This window comes from Arachis ipaensis, chromosome B10, assembly GCF_059453495.1.
Source record: "Arachis ipaensis isolate K30076 ecotype BB chromosome B10, ASM5945349v1, whole genome shotgun sequence".
In the NCBI taxonomy this organism is placed as follows: Eukaryota; Viridiplantae; Streptophyta; class Magnoliopsida; order Fabales; family Fabaceae; genus Arachis; species Arachis ipaensis.
The window spans coordinates 112,663,395-112,679,656 of record NC_142435.1 but is presented as its reverse complement, the minus strand read 5'-3'; the positions used below and the strand labels follow the sequence as shown (position 1 = coordinate 112,679,656).

General features: G+C 36.9%; 1 protein-coding gene across 1 annotated transcript; it reads right to left on the bottom strand.

The window, feature by feature from the left end:
* Positions 1-10,562: 10,562 nt before the first annotated feature.
* ABCF5 (general control non-repressible 5) lies at positions 10,563-14,804 on the bottom strand. The gene is made up of 9 exons (XM_016325180.3): positions 13,672-14,804; positions 12,848-13,189; positions 12,519-12,659; positions 12,213-12,392; positions 11,966-12,121; positions 11,569-11,670; positions 11,351-11,479; positions 10,923-11,027; positions 10,563-10,846 (listed from the first exon to the last, which is right to left on the bottom strand). The coding sequence occupies exons 1-9, from the start codon at positions 14,587-14,589 to the stop codon at positions 10,751-10,753; spliced, it is 2,169 nt and encodes a 722-aa protein (XP_016180666.1). The 5' UTR covers positions 14,590-14,804; the 3' UTR covers positions 10,563-10,750.
* Between the last annotated feature and the right edge of the window lie 1,458 nt (positions 14,805-16,262).

Genomic DNA, 16,262 nt, shown 5'->3' with positions numbered 1-16,262 from the left:
ATTTGAGCCAAACTCATAGCCAAAGGGATGAGAATTCATAGTAACAAATAAAAGCAAAAGCTAACAAAAATAAGCAACAAAGTCCTAAAGCTAATAAAAACTAACAAATAAGCAAAAGGCAAACATATTCACAATATTCACATTAGCCAATAACATAACACCAATGCAGCTCCCCGGCAACGGCGCCATTTTGATAGATGAGATTTGTCGTGTCGGTTTAGAATTTCTCTTATGGAAATAAGAACTTCGTTGTAAGCAGAGCTCCAAACCAACAAACAATTCTCACATCAAAAATTTGGTTGTCATAAATAATAAACCCCAAATAAGAATTAACCAAAGTATTTAGACTCCGGATCGTCTCACAAGGAATTGCAATGAAATGCTCAATTATTGGCTATGAGGATGCAAGGGGTTTGATTTTATATTTTTGCAAGAAAAGTATATGGCAAGAAAAATTAAATGACAAGAAAGTAAAATGACAAAAAAAACTAATGAAATAAAGGAAAAGTACTCTTGGCTAGACATAGGTAATTGAGATCACCATCCTTGTCTACAAACCATATATTGATAATTATGAGAGGCCAACCTATTAAGTCTACCTCCAAAAGCTTTAAGTACGTAATATCTACTCCTAAGCTTGAAGTACATCAAAAAGGCTTGATCACATCAACCCATAAGTCCCAACCTATTTACTAATTAGATTAGTAGTGGATTAGAGTCAATGGATATCAAATTGATCACCAAGGGTTCTCAAATCACCAATTCATTGAGACCCAATGACTCAAGGTCACTCAATTCCCTTAGCCTAGGCCAAGAGTCAAGAAAACTACTCAAAAACTAGAGGAAACATTTTATCAAACACCTAATATGCAAGGAAAGTAAACATCATAAAATGAAAGAATTAAAGAAAATCCATAACTAACACAAGCAAGAAATCAACAATAACAATGAAGATAAACATAGAAGAGCATGTAAACATAAAATTGCATTAAAGAAAATTAAGATCCAATAATTGTTCATAAACATAAAAGAGAGTAAAACAAGAAATTAACAAGAGAAACTAAGAAGATTGAGACAATAGAACACCAAAATATAATGAGAACTAAAATCAAAACAAGAATTGAAAGAGAGAATTGAGAGTGATTAACCTAACTTTACCCTAATTTCTATCCTAAATCTAGAGAGAGGAGAGAGCCTCTCTCTCTAGAATTATACCCTAAAACATGATAAAAACTAAACTATGACTACTTGGTTCATTACCCCTTCAATCCTTGGGTTCAATAGCATCAGAAATGAGTTGGATTGGGCCCAAAATGAGCTAGAAATCGCCCCCAACGAGTTGCCCAAAGTGGACCCATGCTGCTCCATCGGCATGCACGCATATAGTGCGCGTGCGCGTCCCTAGATGTCAGAAAACTATGGAAAATTTTATATCATTTTGAAGCTCTGGATGTTAGCTTTCCAACGCAACTAAAACTGCCTCATTTGGATCTCTGTAGCTCAAGTTATGGTCGATTGAGTGCGAAGAGGTCAGGCTTGACAGCTTTGCGGTTCATTCATTTCTTCATGAGTTCTCCCACTTTGCATGATTTTCTCCTCACTTCTTCCATCCAATACTTGCCTTATGAACCTGAAATCACTCAACAAATATATCAAGGCATCGAATAGAATTAAAGTGAATTAAATTTAGCTATTTTAAGGCCTAAAAAACATGTTTTCACACTTAAGCACAAATCTAGGGAGAGTTGCAAAACCATGCTATTTCATTGAATAAATGTGAGAAAAGTTGATAAAACCACCCAAATTAAGCACAAGATAAACCATAAAATCAGAGTTTATCAGGGTTCACGGTGCCATAGTTGGGGTCATAGTTGGACCTCCAACAATACCTCCAACTATGCTTGTGACAGCCTGACAGGATCTTCTTCAAACAAAAATAACTTGAGCTACAGAGCTCCAAATGAGGTGATTTTAAAAGCATTGGAAAGTAGGAATCTAGATATTTCCAAGAATATATGGCACTACATGGTGGACACTAAATTTGAGGGAGAAAACTTGCCCCAAAAGTGCAAAGATGAACATAGTATCAACCTGTAGTAAGGCCAACTGACCTCGTCACCTTCTATGGAGTATAACTTGAGCTGTAGAGCTCCAAACGATGTGCTTCCAACGGCATTGGAAAGTACACATTTAGGGCTTCCTAACAATATATAATAGTATGGGGTGGACAATGAGTTTGAGATCCAGAATCTGGCGTTTGTTACCAACGTTGGTGTGCCAACGTTGCCGCAAATGTTGCACACCAATGCCAGCGACCCTGTCCCCTTCAAAAGAGCATAACTTAAAGTTACAGATATCCAATTGAGGTGCTTTTAGTTGGGTTAGAAAGCTGACATTCAGAGCTTTCCAACCATGTATAATAGTCTATAGTGGAGCATGAAATTAGAAACATTGATGAAGAGGAAAGGAGACCAATGTTAGAGGCAAAGTTGGTGCTCCAACGTTGCCTCAAACGTTCATGCTTAAACAGGTGCAAAGTTGGAGCCAAAGTTGGCCTCCAACTTTGCCTCAAACGTTGGCCAAGAGAGATGCATAGTATGCCTCATACTATAAGCAAGAAGGCAACGTTTGAGCCCAAAGTTGGACCTCAAACGCTACCTCAAACGTTGGCCAAGAAAGGTGCAAAGTTGGAGCCAAAGTTGGACTCCAACTATGCCTCAAACTTCAATTCAAGAGACCATAGTTGGAGCCAAAGTTGGAAGCAACGTTGGGGGTCTAATGTCACCTCCAACATGTGCAATAAATTTCAAGAATTTGGAGTTGGAAAAAGTGCATCGACGCGTACGCGTGGGTGAAGATTTTGGCCATATGGCGCGTACGCGTGAGTAGGCTAACGTTTGTGCTCAAACGTTGAGTCCAGCGTTGAGTCCAACGTTGGGTCAAACTCTAGGGCCAATGTCCCAGCCTCATTTGTCAAAATTTTAACCCAACGTTTGAGCTCAAACGTTGAACTCCAACGTGAACTCCAACGTCAACTCCAACTTCAATGCAAAATGGCACCCATGCAGAGTATGAACGTTAACTTTCAAACGTCCTCATCAACGTCACTAAAGGCTACTCTCAACTAAGCTTCAACAAAGGCCAAGGCCCACATCCAAGTACTTGAAGATCCAATTGAAGAAGAGTATAAATAGAAGAGTTGTTGAAGATTTAGTGAGCTCTCGGGAGGCCCTGAGGGGGGCTCTGGGAGTTCAGAACTCTGTTTACTTTTTCTTTGTACTTTTCTCTCTAGTTCATGTACTTTCTTTCCTTTTTCATTTTATTTTTGATTTGTATTGAGATATGAACAACTAAACCCCTCTTCATTGGGTTAGGGAGCTCTATTGTAATTCAATGGATCAATAATAGTTTTCATCATCTTCTTCTCTCTTTTCTCTTGATTTTGTTAGAAAGCTTTCGATCTTAATTCAATTGGATAGTTGTCTTGACAGAGAAGCTATTCATAATTGGGTTTCCTCTGATCCTTGAGAGAGGGATGAGAAAATCATGCTAGAAATGCTTTCTCACATTGGAATAGAGTGGGGGTTGGATGGATATCGTGACATGTAATCCTACTAATACTTTGATCTATGAATTTGTGTGGTATAATCAGTGACCAAACTTCATCTCTTCCCATGAGTAATTAAAGCAAGACATTGGGCAATTGTTCAAGCTTAGAAATATTGGTGAACCAAGACATTGGAATCCAATCACCTAAGATTGCCAAGCAAAGTCAATGAATGCATTGATTGAGGAAGACATGAAAATGATATGATCCAGAGAATTCAATATCTCCTAAAGCCCAATGAACCCCCCCCCCTCTTTCTGATCTAGCCATTCTCTTTACATTCTGCACTTTAATTTGATGCTCAACCATCCCCATTCCCTTTTAATTTCTTGCAATTTAAGCTTCTGCACTTTAATTTCCTGCAATTTCCATTCTGTCATTTAATCTCTGTTATTTACATTCAGTTATTTACATTTTCTACTCTTTAAATTTCCCTCCAATTTACATTCTGCAATCCCAATTTCAAATCTGATTTAGTTCAACTAGGACAATTCTCCAATTAACATTGATCAACCAACCAATCCCTGTAGGATTCGACCTCACTCTATAGTGAGTTTTTACTTGACGACAATCCAGTGCACTTGCCGGTGGAAATTTGTTGAGAGACAAGTTTTCATGACATCAAGTTTATGGCGTCGTTTCCGGGGATTGATTTTGTATTGACAATGATTAAATTAGAGGATAACTAGATTGAACACTTTTCTTTTCTTTTGTTGATTAGTTTTATTTCAGTTGTTTATTTTTGTTCTCTGCAATTTGAGTGGTTTTTCCTTATTGATTTATCCACTAACTGTTTGTGACATTCCCTCATTTATGATAATGGAGATTCCAATTTCTTTTGGTGATTATTGTTTGAGACAAAGCTTTTTGCAAGAAAGAAAGGAGCATCCAGCATCTTTTGGTCAATCAAATTTCATGAGAAACTTTCCACCACCACAGAATGCTTCACGTTATTATGCTCATGGTGGGTGGGAGTATCAAGAACGTGAAATGGGATACTTTCCAGAACCACAAAATGGTCCATATTTTGGTGAAATTAATCACTACTCAAGTTGTGGATGGGAAGATCAAAATCAAAGAGATTTCACTCATCCATACCCCATTCATCAAGAGCCATCACCTCTCAACTATCCAACCTCACCTCTGAGTTTTACATGTCTAAATTCTTCATCATTTGAGTATGCCTCAGCACAAAATTCCGTTCTAAATCCATACAATTTATTTCACCATCCACAAAACTCATTCCATTACCCACAAGAGTCATACCACCTTCAAAACACACAACCACAAAACAACTAATTCCATTCACAAGCCAACCCCAACCAACCATCACAACCTACACAACCTCCTTTAGATTGACTTGCTAGGATGGAACTCATCATTGAAGAACTCAAACAAAAGAGAGAAGAAGACAGACTTGCTAGGATAGAACTCCTCCTCGAAGAAATGACAAAGACAAACGAAGAGGAGAAAATAGAAAAAAGAGAGCATGAAGAAAAATTGAGACAGACAGCACAACCCTATTCTGAAGAACAATTCATTGAAGAGCTGAGGTCATTGATGAATCCATATTTGATGATAAATTTTGGATTGATTTGAGTGGATTTCATCATATAAACCCACATTTATTCACCTAAATAGCATGCTTTTGTATTTTCTCCCTAAATTGTGCATGATTATGAAAACATGCTCTTTTGTGCTTATTTTGACTAATTTTATTCCATTTACCTTCCATTCGATACCTTGATGTTATTTGTGAGTAATTTCAGATGAATAAGATAGGAATGGCTTGGTGAGAATGGAAGAGGAGTAGGCAATTAGGAGAAAGCATGAAGAAAACAAAGGAGAGCTCAGCCATGCATGCATGCGCACAAGGATGCGTGCGTATGCACAAGAAGAAAATCAGCATGCCTGCGTGCGCACAACCATCTGTGCGTATGCACAAGTGGAAATTCAGCGAAGTTTGCGTACGCACACATCTATGCGTACGCACAGGTACCAGCGCATGCTTCCATTAAAAAGTCACGTGCTGCGCGGTTTTGGGGGTCTCTAGGCCCATTTCTGAAGTGCTGAAGGCTAATTTGAGAGGCTATATTAAGGGCATGTCAACACATAACAAAGGGAGCTATCTTAGAATAGGAAAAATACATAGTAGGAGTAGGAGTAGTGTAGATTAGGAAATTCTCTCTTAGGGTTTGTAGCATTTTATACTTCAAGTTTTGGGATTATAGCAATTTTTTTTGTAAGTATTTCTTTAATTCTCTCTTTTATTATACCACTTGTTCTACACTTGCTTTTATTTTCATCTCCTTTGTCCATATTTACATAGTCTTGTAATTTTGGATTTCTAGTTGTTTAATTTGATGTTTGATGACTTTTATATGTTTGTTTGAGTTGCCTTTATTGATTTTAAGCATTTGTGATTCATAGCTTTCCTTAATTTACCAATTTTGTCATGTTTTATGTTTATGCCCTCTATGTGTTTGATGAAATGCCAATCTTAGTTATGGGGTAGATTTCCACCCCTTGGCTTGGGGAAATGAGTTTATGGATTACTAGAGCCATAATGTCCAACATTTAGTGATCATTCTTGAGTTGTTAGTTGTTATTGTTTCCAATAATACTAGCTTTTTACCAATTAATTTGGTAAGTTAACTAGGATTTGTGGATTAATAACAATTATGCTCACTTGACTTATCCTTCGATGTTAAGGGTTGATTTAGTGAGATTAATCCATCACAATTATCATAGTTGTGGTTATGGCAAGGAAGGGATTCCATGACTCATCCCAAGTCAAGGTTTCATTTATGTTTTAAACCACTTTTCCATCAATTTTGAGTATTACTTGTCCATATTACATACATAGTTCTTTTGTTCTTTTATTACTTCATTAATTGCAATTTTGTCTTGTTCTTTTATTTCTTGATTGTTTGTTTCTTTGTTGAGAAAACCCCTTGCTTTCTTGCAACCAAAATTGTATGCACTTGTTGGCACTAATTCCTAGGGAGGACGACCCGGGAGTCTAAATACTCTCGGTTAATTTGATTTGAATTGTGACAATATCTTGAATTAAATTTTGATTGAGAGGATTCATTGCCGATTTGGACTATACTCACAACGAAATTACTTTATCTAGTTTTTCGAATTGGCATAAATCTCTCTATCAGTCACATAGAGAGACCACTTCACTCTCTCCAAAAACTGAAGAGTTCATTCAATAGTTCAGAGCATTGACAGAAAAACAAACCATCACCTTCAGAAACATTGAAGCACATTTAAACAATATAGCAAAACACTTTGGAGTGGTGCTTAGCAAGAAGGATGAGGACTAAATGGTGAGTACAAGGGAGGAATCAGAAGAACAAGAAAAAGAGGCATCCATATCAAGTGAGATTCATATGAAGAATGAGGAGGTTGTGAGAGTATATAAGCCTAAGGCTCCATACCCACAGAGGCTACTAGGGGTGACAAAGGAACATGCAAACTCACTCCCAAAAGACTCAATACAACATCATGTAGTAGAAAGGGAGGAAATCAATCAAGGAAGTCAACACCCCAATGAAACAGAGAGTTGCATAAAGAGTGAGTTCATTGAACCACCAATTCAAGAAGCTCTTGATGAAGAGGATGCTCCAACTGTCTAACAACACCCAAGTTCTGAGATCAAAGATGTGGAGGCAGTAGAAACAAGCACCAAAATGAGGATTGTGACCGAGAAACAAAGGATCACATCCATGAAAAAGAGAAGGTCAAAGAACAATCCAACAAGCAAATTCATTCAAGCAAATCACAAAATAAAGCTTGTTGGAAGGAGGCACTCACAGCAAGGGGCATCAACTGGCTCCTTTTTCCACTTGAGGTCATTTCTCTTAACAAACTGGAAGAAGAGGAAGAAAGTCATGAACAACACATCAAGCTAATGACATTAAAAGAGCGCTTGTTGGGAGGCAATTCAATAAAAGAGTAAGTAGATTTATCTGTACTGCAAGGAGCTAAGTTTGGTGTTGCACACCAAAACAGTTCAAAGGGTGAATGTGTGATTCTAAGTTTGGTGTTCCACCACAGATTTCATTTAACAACACATTGCAACCCTTCAATGACAAGTCACTGACTCCAAACAATCAGAGAAACTATTTAACATGTGTTTAGTTTCTAGTTCATAGTTTGTTTTTCTAGTTTATAGTTTGTATTCTTAATAAAAGCACATGAGGTTCTCTGCATATATTCAATCTGCTGCATTAGGCAAGGAACTAAGTTTGGTGTTCACATACCAACTTAAGTTTAGAAAATCACAAGCATACATACATGCTAACCATCTCTCAAGTACTTGGGGAATAAGCAACTTCCAATAACTTTGTAGGAATTCAATCAATCTCTTGGAAGAACTATGCACCATCATCCGAGGAGACAAACAAGGATACAAAAGCTATGAATGAGGATGATAAAGAAGAAACAAGAAGACACCAAGAGGTTGTATTGGTACTCAACTATTTTTGGTTTGTAATGCTTTAATTGGAAGTATGATTGTGCCTTGTTTGCATGAACCTTTACATTCTATGTGTCTTTCTTTATTGTCATTTTGGGTTACTAGTCTAAGTGCATGCTTCATTTTCATCCTGTTTGAATTGTATGCTGTGTCCTTGAGCTCAATAAAAGAAATTATGAGAAATTGTTGTGAAAAACAAGAGTGAAATCCAATGTGCAGAATAAAGTCCTAGTGTTGTGGTGGTATTTGCTAGCTAAGTTGATTCATCAATAAGGTACAAGGCTAAGATATCTCTTGAATTATGAGCTTAAAGTGCATTCTATGAGACTTAAATGAATTAATAAGATCCTAAAAAGAGAAAAAGAGAATGAAAAAGAAAGAAAAGAGCAGAAAATAAAGCTGGGCACCAATAGTTTGAACCTTGAGGCATGTGTCTGTGGTGTTATTGTGCAAGGATCTGCTTGGATGAGTAATCCCTTAGCTTAGCATACTGTTGGATTGCCCGCCCATGTACCTCTTCTCTTGCCTTCCTCCTTGCCCAGTAAGCCTTACCAACAGTGATATTGGCCATATATTTGTCTTGGATGGTCTGAATAACTGTCGCAAGCTTCATTTCCTCGCCTCTACTGATGTTGTTTGCAATCTTCTTTGAGATCCAACTACTTGATGCAAGTCTTCCGCTATAGTTCCTTCCACAAGTATGCTTTCCATTCAAATTCTTGATCCTGAAACAGTCAGAACCCCCAACCTGGCAAAACAAACCCACTTGCACTTTCCCTTTCTTCCTTTGCAAACAACTCTGCACCTCACCTTATCATTTTTTCGAAACCTAATGTCCCGACCATTCAATAGGACATGCTCCTTAATAGCATCTTTAAATTGAATTAGTGATTTAAATTCCAGCCCCACTTGAAATTCATACTCTCTATTCATCTCTATCTCATTGTATTTGGGAAACCTCCTCTTTTTTATCATATCATCAGAATCTCCCTCATAACTGTCTATATCATCAGTCTCATATCCATCAGATATGCCCCCAACTTGCTTATCACCCTCCGTTAAACCTTCATCACCTTGAAATGTTCCAGCTGCTGCAGGTCCATCATCATTTAATGGGCCAGTAAATTCCCCAGATGCATTTGATTGTGGATCATTATCCTCCACCTCAAACCCAAAGTGATCCTCATGGTCACTATCATCAGCACTGTCATTAAATACCGCTTCATCAGTAGAAGGCTCTAACTCAGCATCCACTTCAACCTCTATCAACCCAGAGTCAGAGCCACTGCCTTCACCTTCCTCTGGCACATAATCAGCATCAGTTGAAGTGATTTCAATCTCGTTACCTTCTTTGGCTCCATCGACAACCTATACCTTGCAATGTTTGCAGGAACTTGACACCAGTGACCTAGCCATTCTCATCGCATCCCTATCGGACTTCATCTCTTTAAGACCTGACTTCAAATCCATCACAGGTTCCTTGTACCATACCCTGGCGAAACCATTATACCCTAGTTGCTTTAGCTGACTAACACTCTCTTGCAATGACCATTCATCAACTCAAAATGTAAATCCTCCACAACCATTCCTCCTAAATACTCTAATCCGTGTTCATTGTCAACAAATTTGCCACCATGGTGGACTTCAATAGTGAAATCCAAATCACCCATAACTGCATACCAAAAACAAGAAAATACAATACCATAAATCTCTCTTCAACCATTTTCAGAAACAAAAGGAAGCTCTAACGAACAATGTGGCAAATTTTTCCAAGAGAAAAAAAGAAAAACCTTTTAATGACTGACAAGGTTAAGCGTTGTCTTACTTAGAAGCAGCAACAACGCCTACAACGACGGAGTGACATTGGAGAAGCGAAACCCTTTAATAATGTTCCAGTGGAGTTGATCTCCGCAGCTGACGGAGTGTGCTACCAACGAACGAATAAGGGGAGGAACGTGAATGAGATTTTTCTCTATGTTTGAGAGAACGAACAGTTTTTTTTCTAAGTGTGGGAGGGTTATTTTGGTATTTCAAAAAATAAGAGTGAAAGAAAATTAGGGATTTAGGAAAAACGTTAGAGAATCTTTAATTTAGGAACAGAATATTCCAGTAAATCTAACTGTTTGGTCACGGTAGAGACCTAATTGAAAAAAAAAATTGGTACAGAGACCCAATTAAAAGAAAAAAAAAATATAAAAATCTAATTGAAAATTTTGCGAAACTATAAGGACCAACAGAATAATTAAACCTTTCAATAACTCAACGTGTCTTCAAACCAAAAAACTAAAAAATTAAAAACCTATTTATCTTTTTCTTTCTTTTCTTATTTGCACTTTGAAGTTTGAACGAAAGCCTCGACGAACGAGACACCGGACTATGTATTGTGTATGCTTCACCGTGTTAGCGCTTAATCATGTTTTTTCTTTCCCAAGAAAACAAATTGTCCAATCGCAGTAAAAATCTGGTTCATGGCTGATAATCTACTATATTCCATTTAATTACTCAAATGAATTAGTTTATTCATACATGATATGATTGATATATACAAAAGGCTAAGTAGCAAAAATAATAATCAATGTGCTACTTCACCTTGCAGCCCCTGGCAGTGTTTAAATTCGTCTAAAAAAGTATGGGGATTCTATGATAAATTAATGGGTTCACTTCCACCTCTTGGCATTCTTGGCGCTTTTAGACTTCTGTTTTGCTGCCTGAAAGGCTTGCATCTTTTGTTTCTTCCGTGCTTCTTTCTCAGCCTGTTAACAATGCAATTTTTAATTTACAAGCTATCTAACCAGATTCTCCGATTAATTAACCACACCATTGCCTTACCTTAGACATCTTAGACTTGGCTTTCACCTTAGGAGCTTTGTCCTCAAGCTCTGCTTCCCGTTCGAGCTCTCTCTCCCTGGCGTCAAGGTTCTTCTCTAAATAATACTGCAAAATTTTCGAGATTCTAACTTGTTAGCAATCTATGTGGTACACCAAGCAAAAACCAGTAAAATGACCTATAGATATAAGAAGCAAAAATATAATGACCCAGGGTTTATTTGGTTTTGATCCCTCACAAATGCAAAATCGCAAAGCAACCAAATGAAAGCTAGAAGATAACTTTGAGGACTTAAATCATATATGAGAATTGAGGATCAAGTGCAATCAAGCATGGCTTCCTAGGGCCAACTACATGTATAGAATTTGACCCATTTCAACTAGCTATAACTCTTATATAGAGATCACAGAAAAGGAACAAATTAACTTACATTGTAATCGCCTGCATAATCCTGTAAGGTGCCATCTTTAACTTCTATAACTCTATTAACTATTTGTTTTATAAAGTATCGATCATGAGACACAGTGATAACAGTGCCCTCGTACTCATTTATTGCTTCCTGGTAGAAGAATTAGAAATAAATCAGTAGTGTGATTGGTGATTTGAGCTTCCAATGAGGAGAAATATAGAGAGTAAATTGAGACAAACCTCGAGCATTTCTTTAGAAGGTATATCCAAGTGATTGGTTGGTTCATCCAACACAAGTAGAGTTGATGGCTTTACCATGAATTTGCAAAAAGCCAACCGTGCCTAGCAAACCAAGGAAGAGACGAGATAAATTCCAAATATTTATATTTGTGCGTTATCATATTTTGGAGAGTGAGAAATGGAAGAGCATCAATAGAACTAGTAAAGCTATTACATCAGAACAATAAGATGAAGCTAGAAAGAATATCTTAATTAAAAAAATAAACAAAGACATATCTTGGGAAAATCAACGAGAATCAGCCATGCAAACACTATTCTTGATGGTGCAAATGCATGGGGGGGAAAAAGGTAAATAATATATCCCAAAATTATCCATTTTTGGGTTGGATCAATTTACCTTCTCACCACCACTCAATAGGGAAACTTTTCGGTCAAGCATATCAGCTTTAAAATTACATCGGCCAAGAAGTCCTTTGATATCATCAATCTTCCAGTCCTCTGCAGCTTCTTCTACCGTCTGAAGCACTGTCTTGTCCAGATCCAGTGCCTCAGCCTGCACACGATTCGATTAACTCAAAAATCAGAACTAGGAGCAGCATCACAATTTAATTACAAACAATATATTCTTCGTTGCAGTGGCAAACCTGATTTTGCTCAAAATAGTTAGGTAATACATTATGCTCCCCAAGCACAACCTCACCCCCCATCGGCTTCTCTATACCCATTATCAATTTCAATAAAGTACTCTTGCCACATCCATTTGGACCAATAATTGCAATCTTTTCTCCCCTTTCAATTGTAAGATTTGCCTTCTTGAAAAGTGTCTGGCACCAAAATATGAAAAACAAAATTTGATCAATTGATGATTCCATTGAACGATGACATACTTACAGACACAAACTCACTCGTTGTAATGTCCACTTGTAAACAAGAAAAGCAAGGCAACTCACCTTATCCTCAAAGGCAAACTCCAAGTTCTTAATTGTTACAACAGATCTTCCACTCCTTCCGCGCTCAGGGAACCTGATTTTCATTTGTTTCCGTTCAAATGGCTTCTCTACTAGTTCCTCATCCTGAAGTCTCTCCAGCTTCTGTTGTCATACATAACGAAGGAGGAATTCTTTCTAAGCAAATAATATAAGGACTAAGGAGCAAGAAAACAATTGAAGCCACACTGTGGAAGCAATGCACCTAATCTCAATAATTTAACACAAGCAGGTACAAGAACTGGTATATTTGAACCTTCAACTTTGTACAAAGTTCACATCATCACATATACCTTCTCGGCAGATGAAGCACGGCCGGAATTTGCTCCAGCACCTAACCTACTAATTAAATCTTTGGTCAGCTCAATTTCTTTCTTCTGCTTTTCCCATGCGGCGTACTGTGCCTCAATCCATGCTGCCTTTGAAAGTATAAACTGAGAATAATTCCCCTCAAATGTCCTGGATACACCCATGTCAGTTTCCACAATTTTTGTGCACAGCTGATCAAGAAATGCTCTGTCATGGGAAATGATAACCATGGGGACATCCTGCTTGTTAAGATACTCTTCGAGCCACTCAATGGTATCAAGGTCAAGGTGATTCGTCGGCTCATCCAACAACAACAAATCTGGCTCCTGCAAACAGACAATTTAAATCTTATCAGCATAAAACATCAATTATTCCAAATGCTTACTAATACGAACGCAAGCATTATGCATTGAAGAGTGACGACAGAAAACAACCAAAACAATGAAGCAACCGATATCAAGTTTTCAGTTACCAAGCCACAGTGTGCTAAATGTTTCAATAAATTTACGCAAAGACGCTGAAAAAATTCTATGTATCTGAACACAATTAACAATTATTTAAGATCAAATGGAGTAATTGCCACAAAGTAGTGCATGCAGTGTAGCCAATGCATGAGAAAGGTTTCACAAAAGAAGCAACCCTTCACAACACAACTGTAGCATCCCTTATACTCAATTCCAACTAGATTATCCCACTCAACAAACAATGTCTCAATTCTCGGGAAAAAAAAAAAAGAAAATACATATAATCTGGTATGTGTGTACCCCATAGAATAGCAGCATGTTTGTGATATGTAATTCATAGATACCTGAAGTAAAATTTTCCCAAGAGACATTCTCATCTGCCACCCACTGCTAAAAGAAGCAACCAACCTATCAGAATCTTCAGCTGCAAACCCAAGCTCAGGCATCAACTTACTTATCTTGGCATCAACCTCATCCAAATCCAAAGCCTGTGCCTTTCTCTGAAGCAAATCAAACTCATCAAGAAGCCTCCCCATCAAATCCATGTCATTCACGGCACCTTCTAGAGCCTTCTGAACCTTGTCAAGCTTCACCGCTATCTCCATCTCCTCCTTGAACGCGCTCGTGAACTCTTCCCTCACCGTCTTACTGGGCGAAACCTCGAATTCCTGGCTCAAAAATGCGATTTTCATGTTCGGTTTGGCTTTAATGACGTTACCTGAATCGGGTTCTTCTTGACCCGCAATAATCCTCATCTGCGTGGTTTTACCGGCACCGTTAACGCCAACGAGGCCCACTTTCTCTCCCTTCTTCACTTCCCAGCTCACGTCTTTCAAAACCGTTACACCCTTGTAGCTCTTGGTAACGTTTTCCAATTTTACCCCCGAAGAAACGCTGGAAGCTCCCGTAGTGGATTGCTTGTTGGCGCGCCGTTTATCGAAGTCATAGTCGTTGGAAGAAGGTTCGGAGAGGAGGGACTCGATGTCGTCTTGTTGTTCGATCGTCGTTTCGGCGAGGGAGGTGTCGTCGGTGGCCACGGCGGAGAAACGGAGAGTGGTAGTGGAATTGGTAGGTCTTATGGCGTCGAAGAATCTTCTTCTTCTTGTTGTTGTTGGGTTAGTGAAGTGAGCGTTGTTGATGCGAACTGGGCGAAGATGAAGGGGTGGGCGGGAGAGAGGTTTAGGAGGTTCGAAGATAACGGAGCCACCGCTGAGAAAGGCAGAAGTGAGATCGAGGTGGTGGAGCTTGGCGGCCAACTCCATTATGAAATGAAAGGCGGTTAGTGGATACAGAGACAGTTACGGACTTCAACTTTGCAATGGAATTGGGAGTGTGAAAGTGAGAACGCAGAATGAGTTCTCTCTCCCACACAGAAAAGATAAATTACACAATATTTCAGCCCATCAAAGAGATTTCCACTGGCACACACTGTTGGGATTTTCCCATCCACTTATATGTTATATCTATGCTTTTCTTTAATTTCTCTTTCCAAAGTTAGACGTTTTTATTATTGAGTTTAATTACGAGTTAATTTTTTCATGTTAATATGAACTAATTTTTTAAAAATTAATTTTTATTTCTTTGGTGTCTTAAAAACTGATTTGCATACTTATTTTTACCATAATTTTTGGGAGCCAACTTAATGAAATAAGTGATAGATTAAGGAAAACATATATATAAAAGAGGAGTGTTAGAAAATAAACAGATTTTATAATTTGTAATTATTAATTAATTATTATTAATATTTTTAATAATATAATTAATAATGTAAAATTATTATTTTTTTATTAATTAATTACTAACTAAATTTAAATAAAAATATTGGTCATACATTTTTTTTTATATAAAAACTTTACGAGCCGATGTTATCTTATCTTACTCATTGATATTTGTAATATATGAAATGCTCTTTTTTTCAAACTTTGGTAAGCATTAAATTGTTTTTATTTATCAGTAAAGTGATATAGATATATATGTAAATTATAGCAAATAAATGAAACGATTAATTTTCGTTAATTATTGACTAATTAAAATAAAAGAGACCATGTGAAACTATTGTTAATTTGAGATGGAAAATAATTTTAAATTTTATTATATAATATTTTTTATTTTATTTAACAATTATATAATAAACATTATATTTAACAATATCATTAGAGAAAAAGAATCGAGAGAATCTATTCTATTTCAAGAGTATTCTTTTAGCTTAAGCATGGAAATGACTACTGCAACTTGAATTTCTCGTGGCCACAAAAATAGAGAGAGAGAGAGAAAAGAAAAACCAAACATATCTCGTAGGGGGATTTTGTGTGGAGTGTGGTGGTGCTAAGCGCGATAAGGTCCTATCATTGAATAACACGCGTGAGTTTATGAACTCTTTCGTTCCATGTTATAGCGTTTACCAGTTTACTTAAGGCTGAGCACAATTCGATTTTGTTTGGATTTATGATAAAATTAGAATCAAATTGATCAAAATATAATTAGTTCAGTTTGATTTTGATTTGTATTTTTTTGTATATATATTCGAACTAAACCAAATTGATTAAAAATAAATTAGTTCGGTTTGGGTAATTAGGTATCCGATGATTTTAAAATTCATAAAAAAAATCAAATTTTTATCTTAAAAATTCAATAAGTACAATAAACATGTAACATTAATAGAAATAATCCAAACAGTAAATACATTAAAAACTAAACTTATTAAAATCCAAACATATTAATAGTGAATAATCTTTGTCTAATAAAAAAATTATATATATATATATATATATATATATATATATTATTTAATTAATATATGATCAGGTTCACGGGTTGTTCGGGTTCTGCACTCCTAGAATCGATACCCGAATCAATTACTAACAAAGATCATCGGTTTGGTTCGAGTTGAACCCAATTATCCGTTAGTTCCAAAACTAATTTAATTTATTCGATT

What these genes read in the sequence shown, in the direction of transcription:
- ABCF5 (XM_016325180.3), bottom strand. Translation starts at nt 14,589, where the DNA reads ATGGAGTTGGCCGCCAAGCTCCACCACCTCGATCTCACTTCTGCCTTT. An exon ending in TTGGGAAAATTTTACTTCAG is followed by an intron (nt 13,190 to 13,671) that starts GTATCTATGAAT and finishes GTCTGTTTGCAG; the next exon opens with GAGCCAGATTTGTTGTTGTT. An exon ending in CTTCTAAAGAAATGCTCGAG is followed by an intron (nt 11,480 to 11,568) that starts GTTTGTCTCAAT and finishes TTCTTCTACCAG; the next exon opens with GAAGCAATAAATGAGTACGA.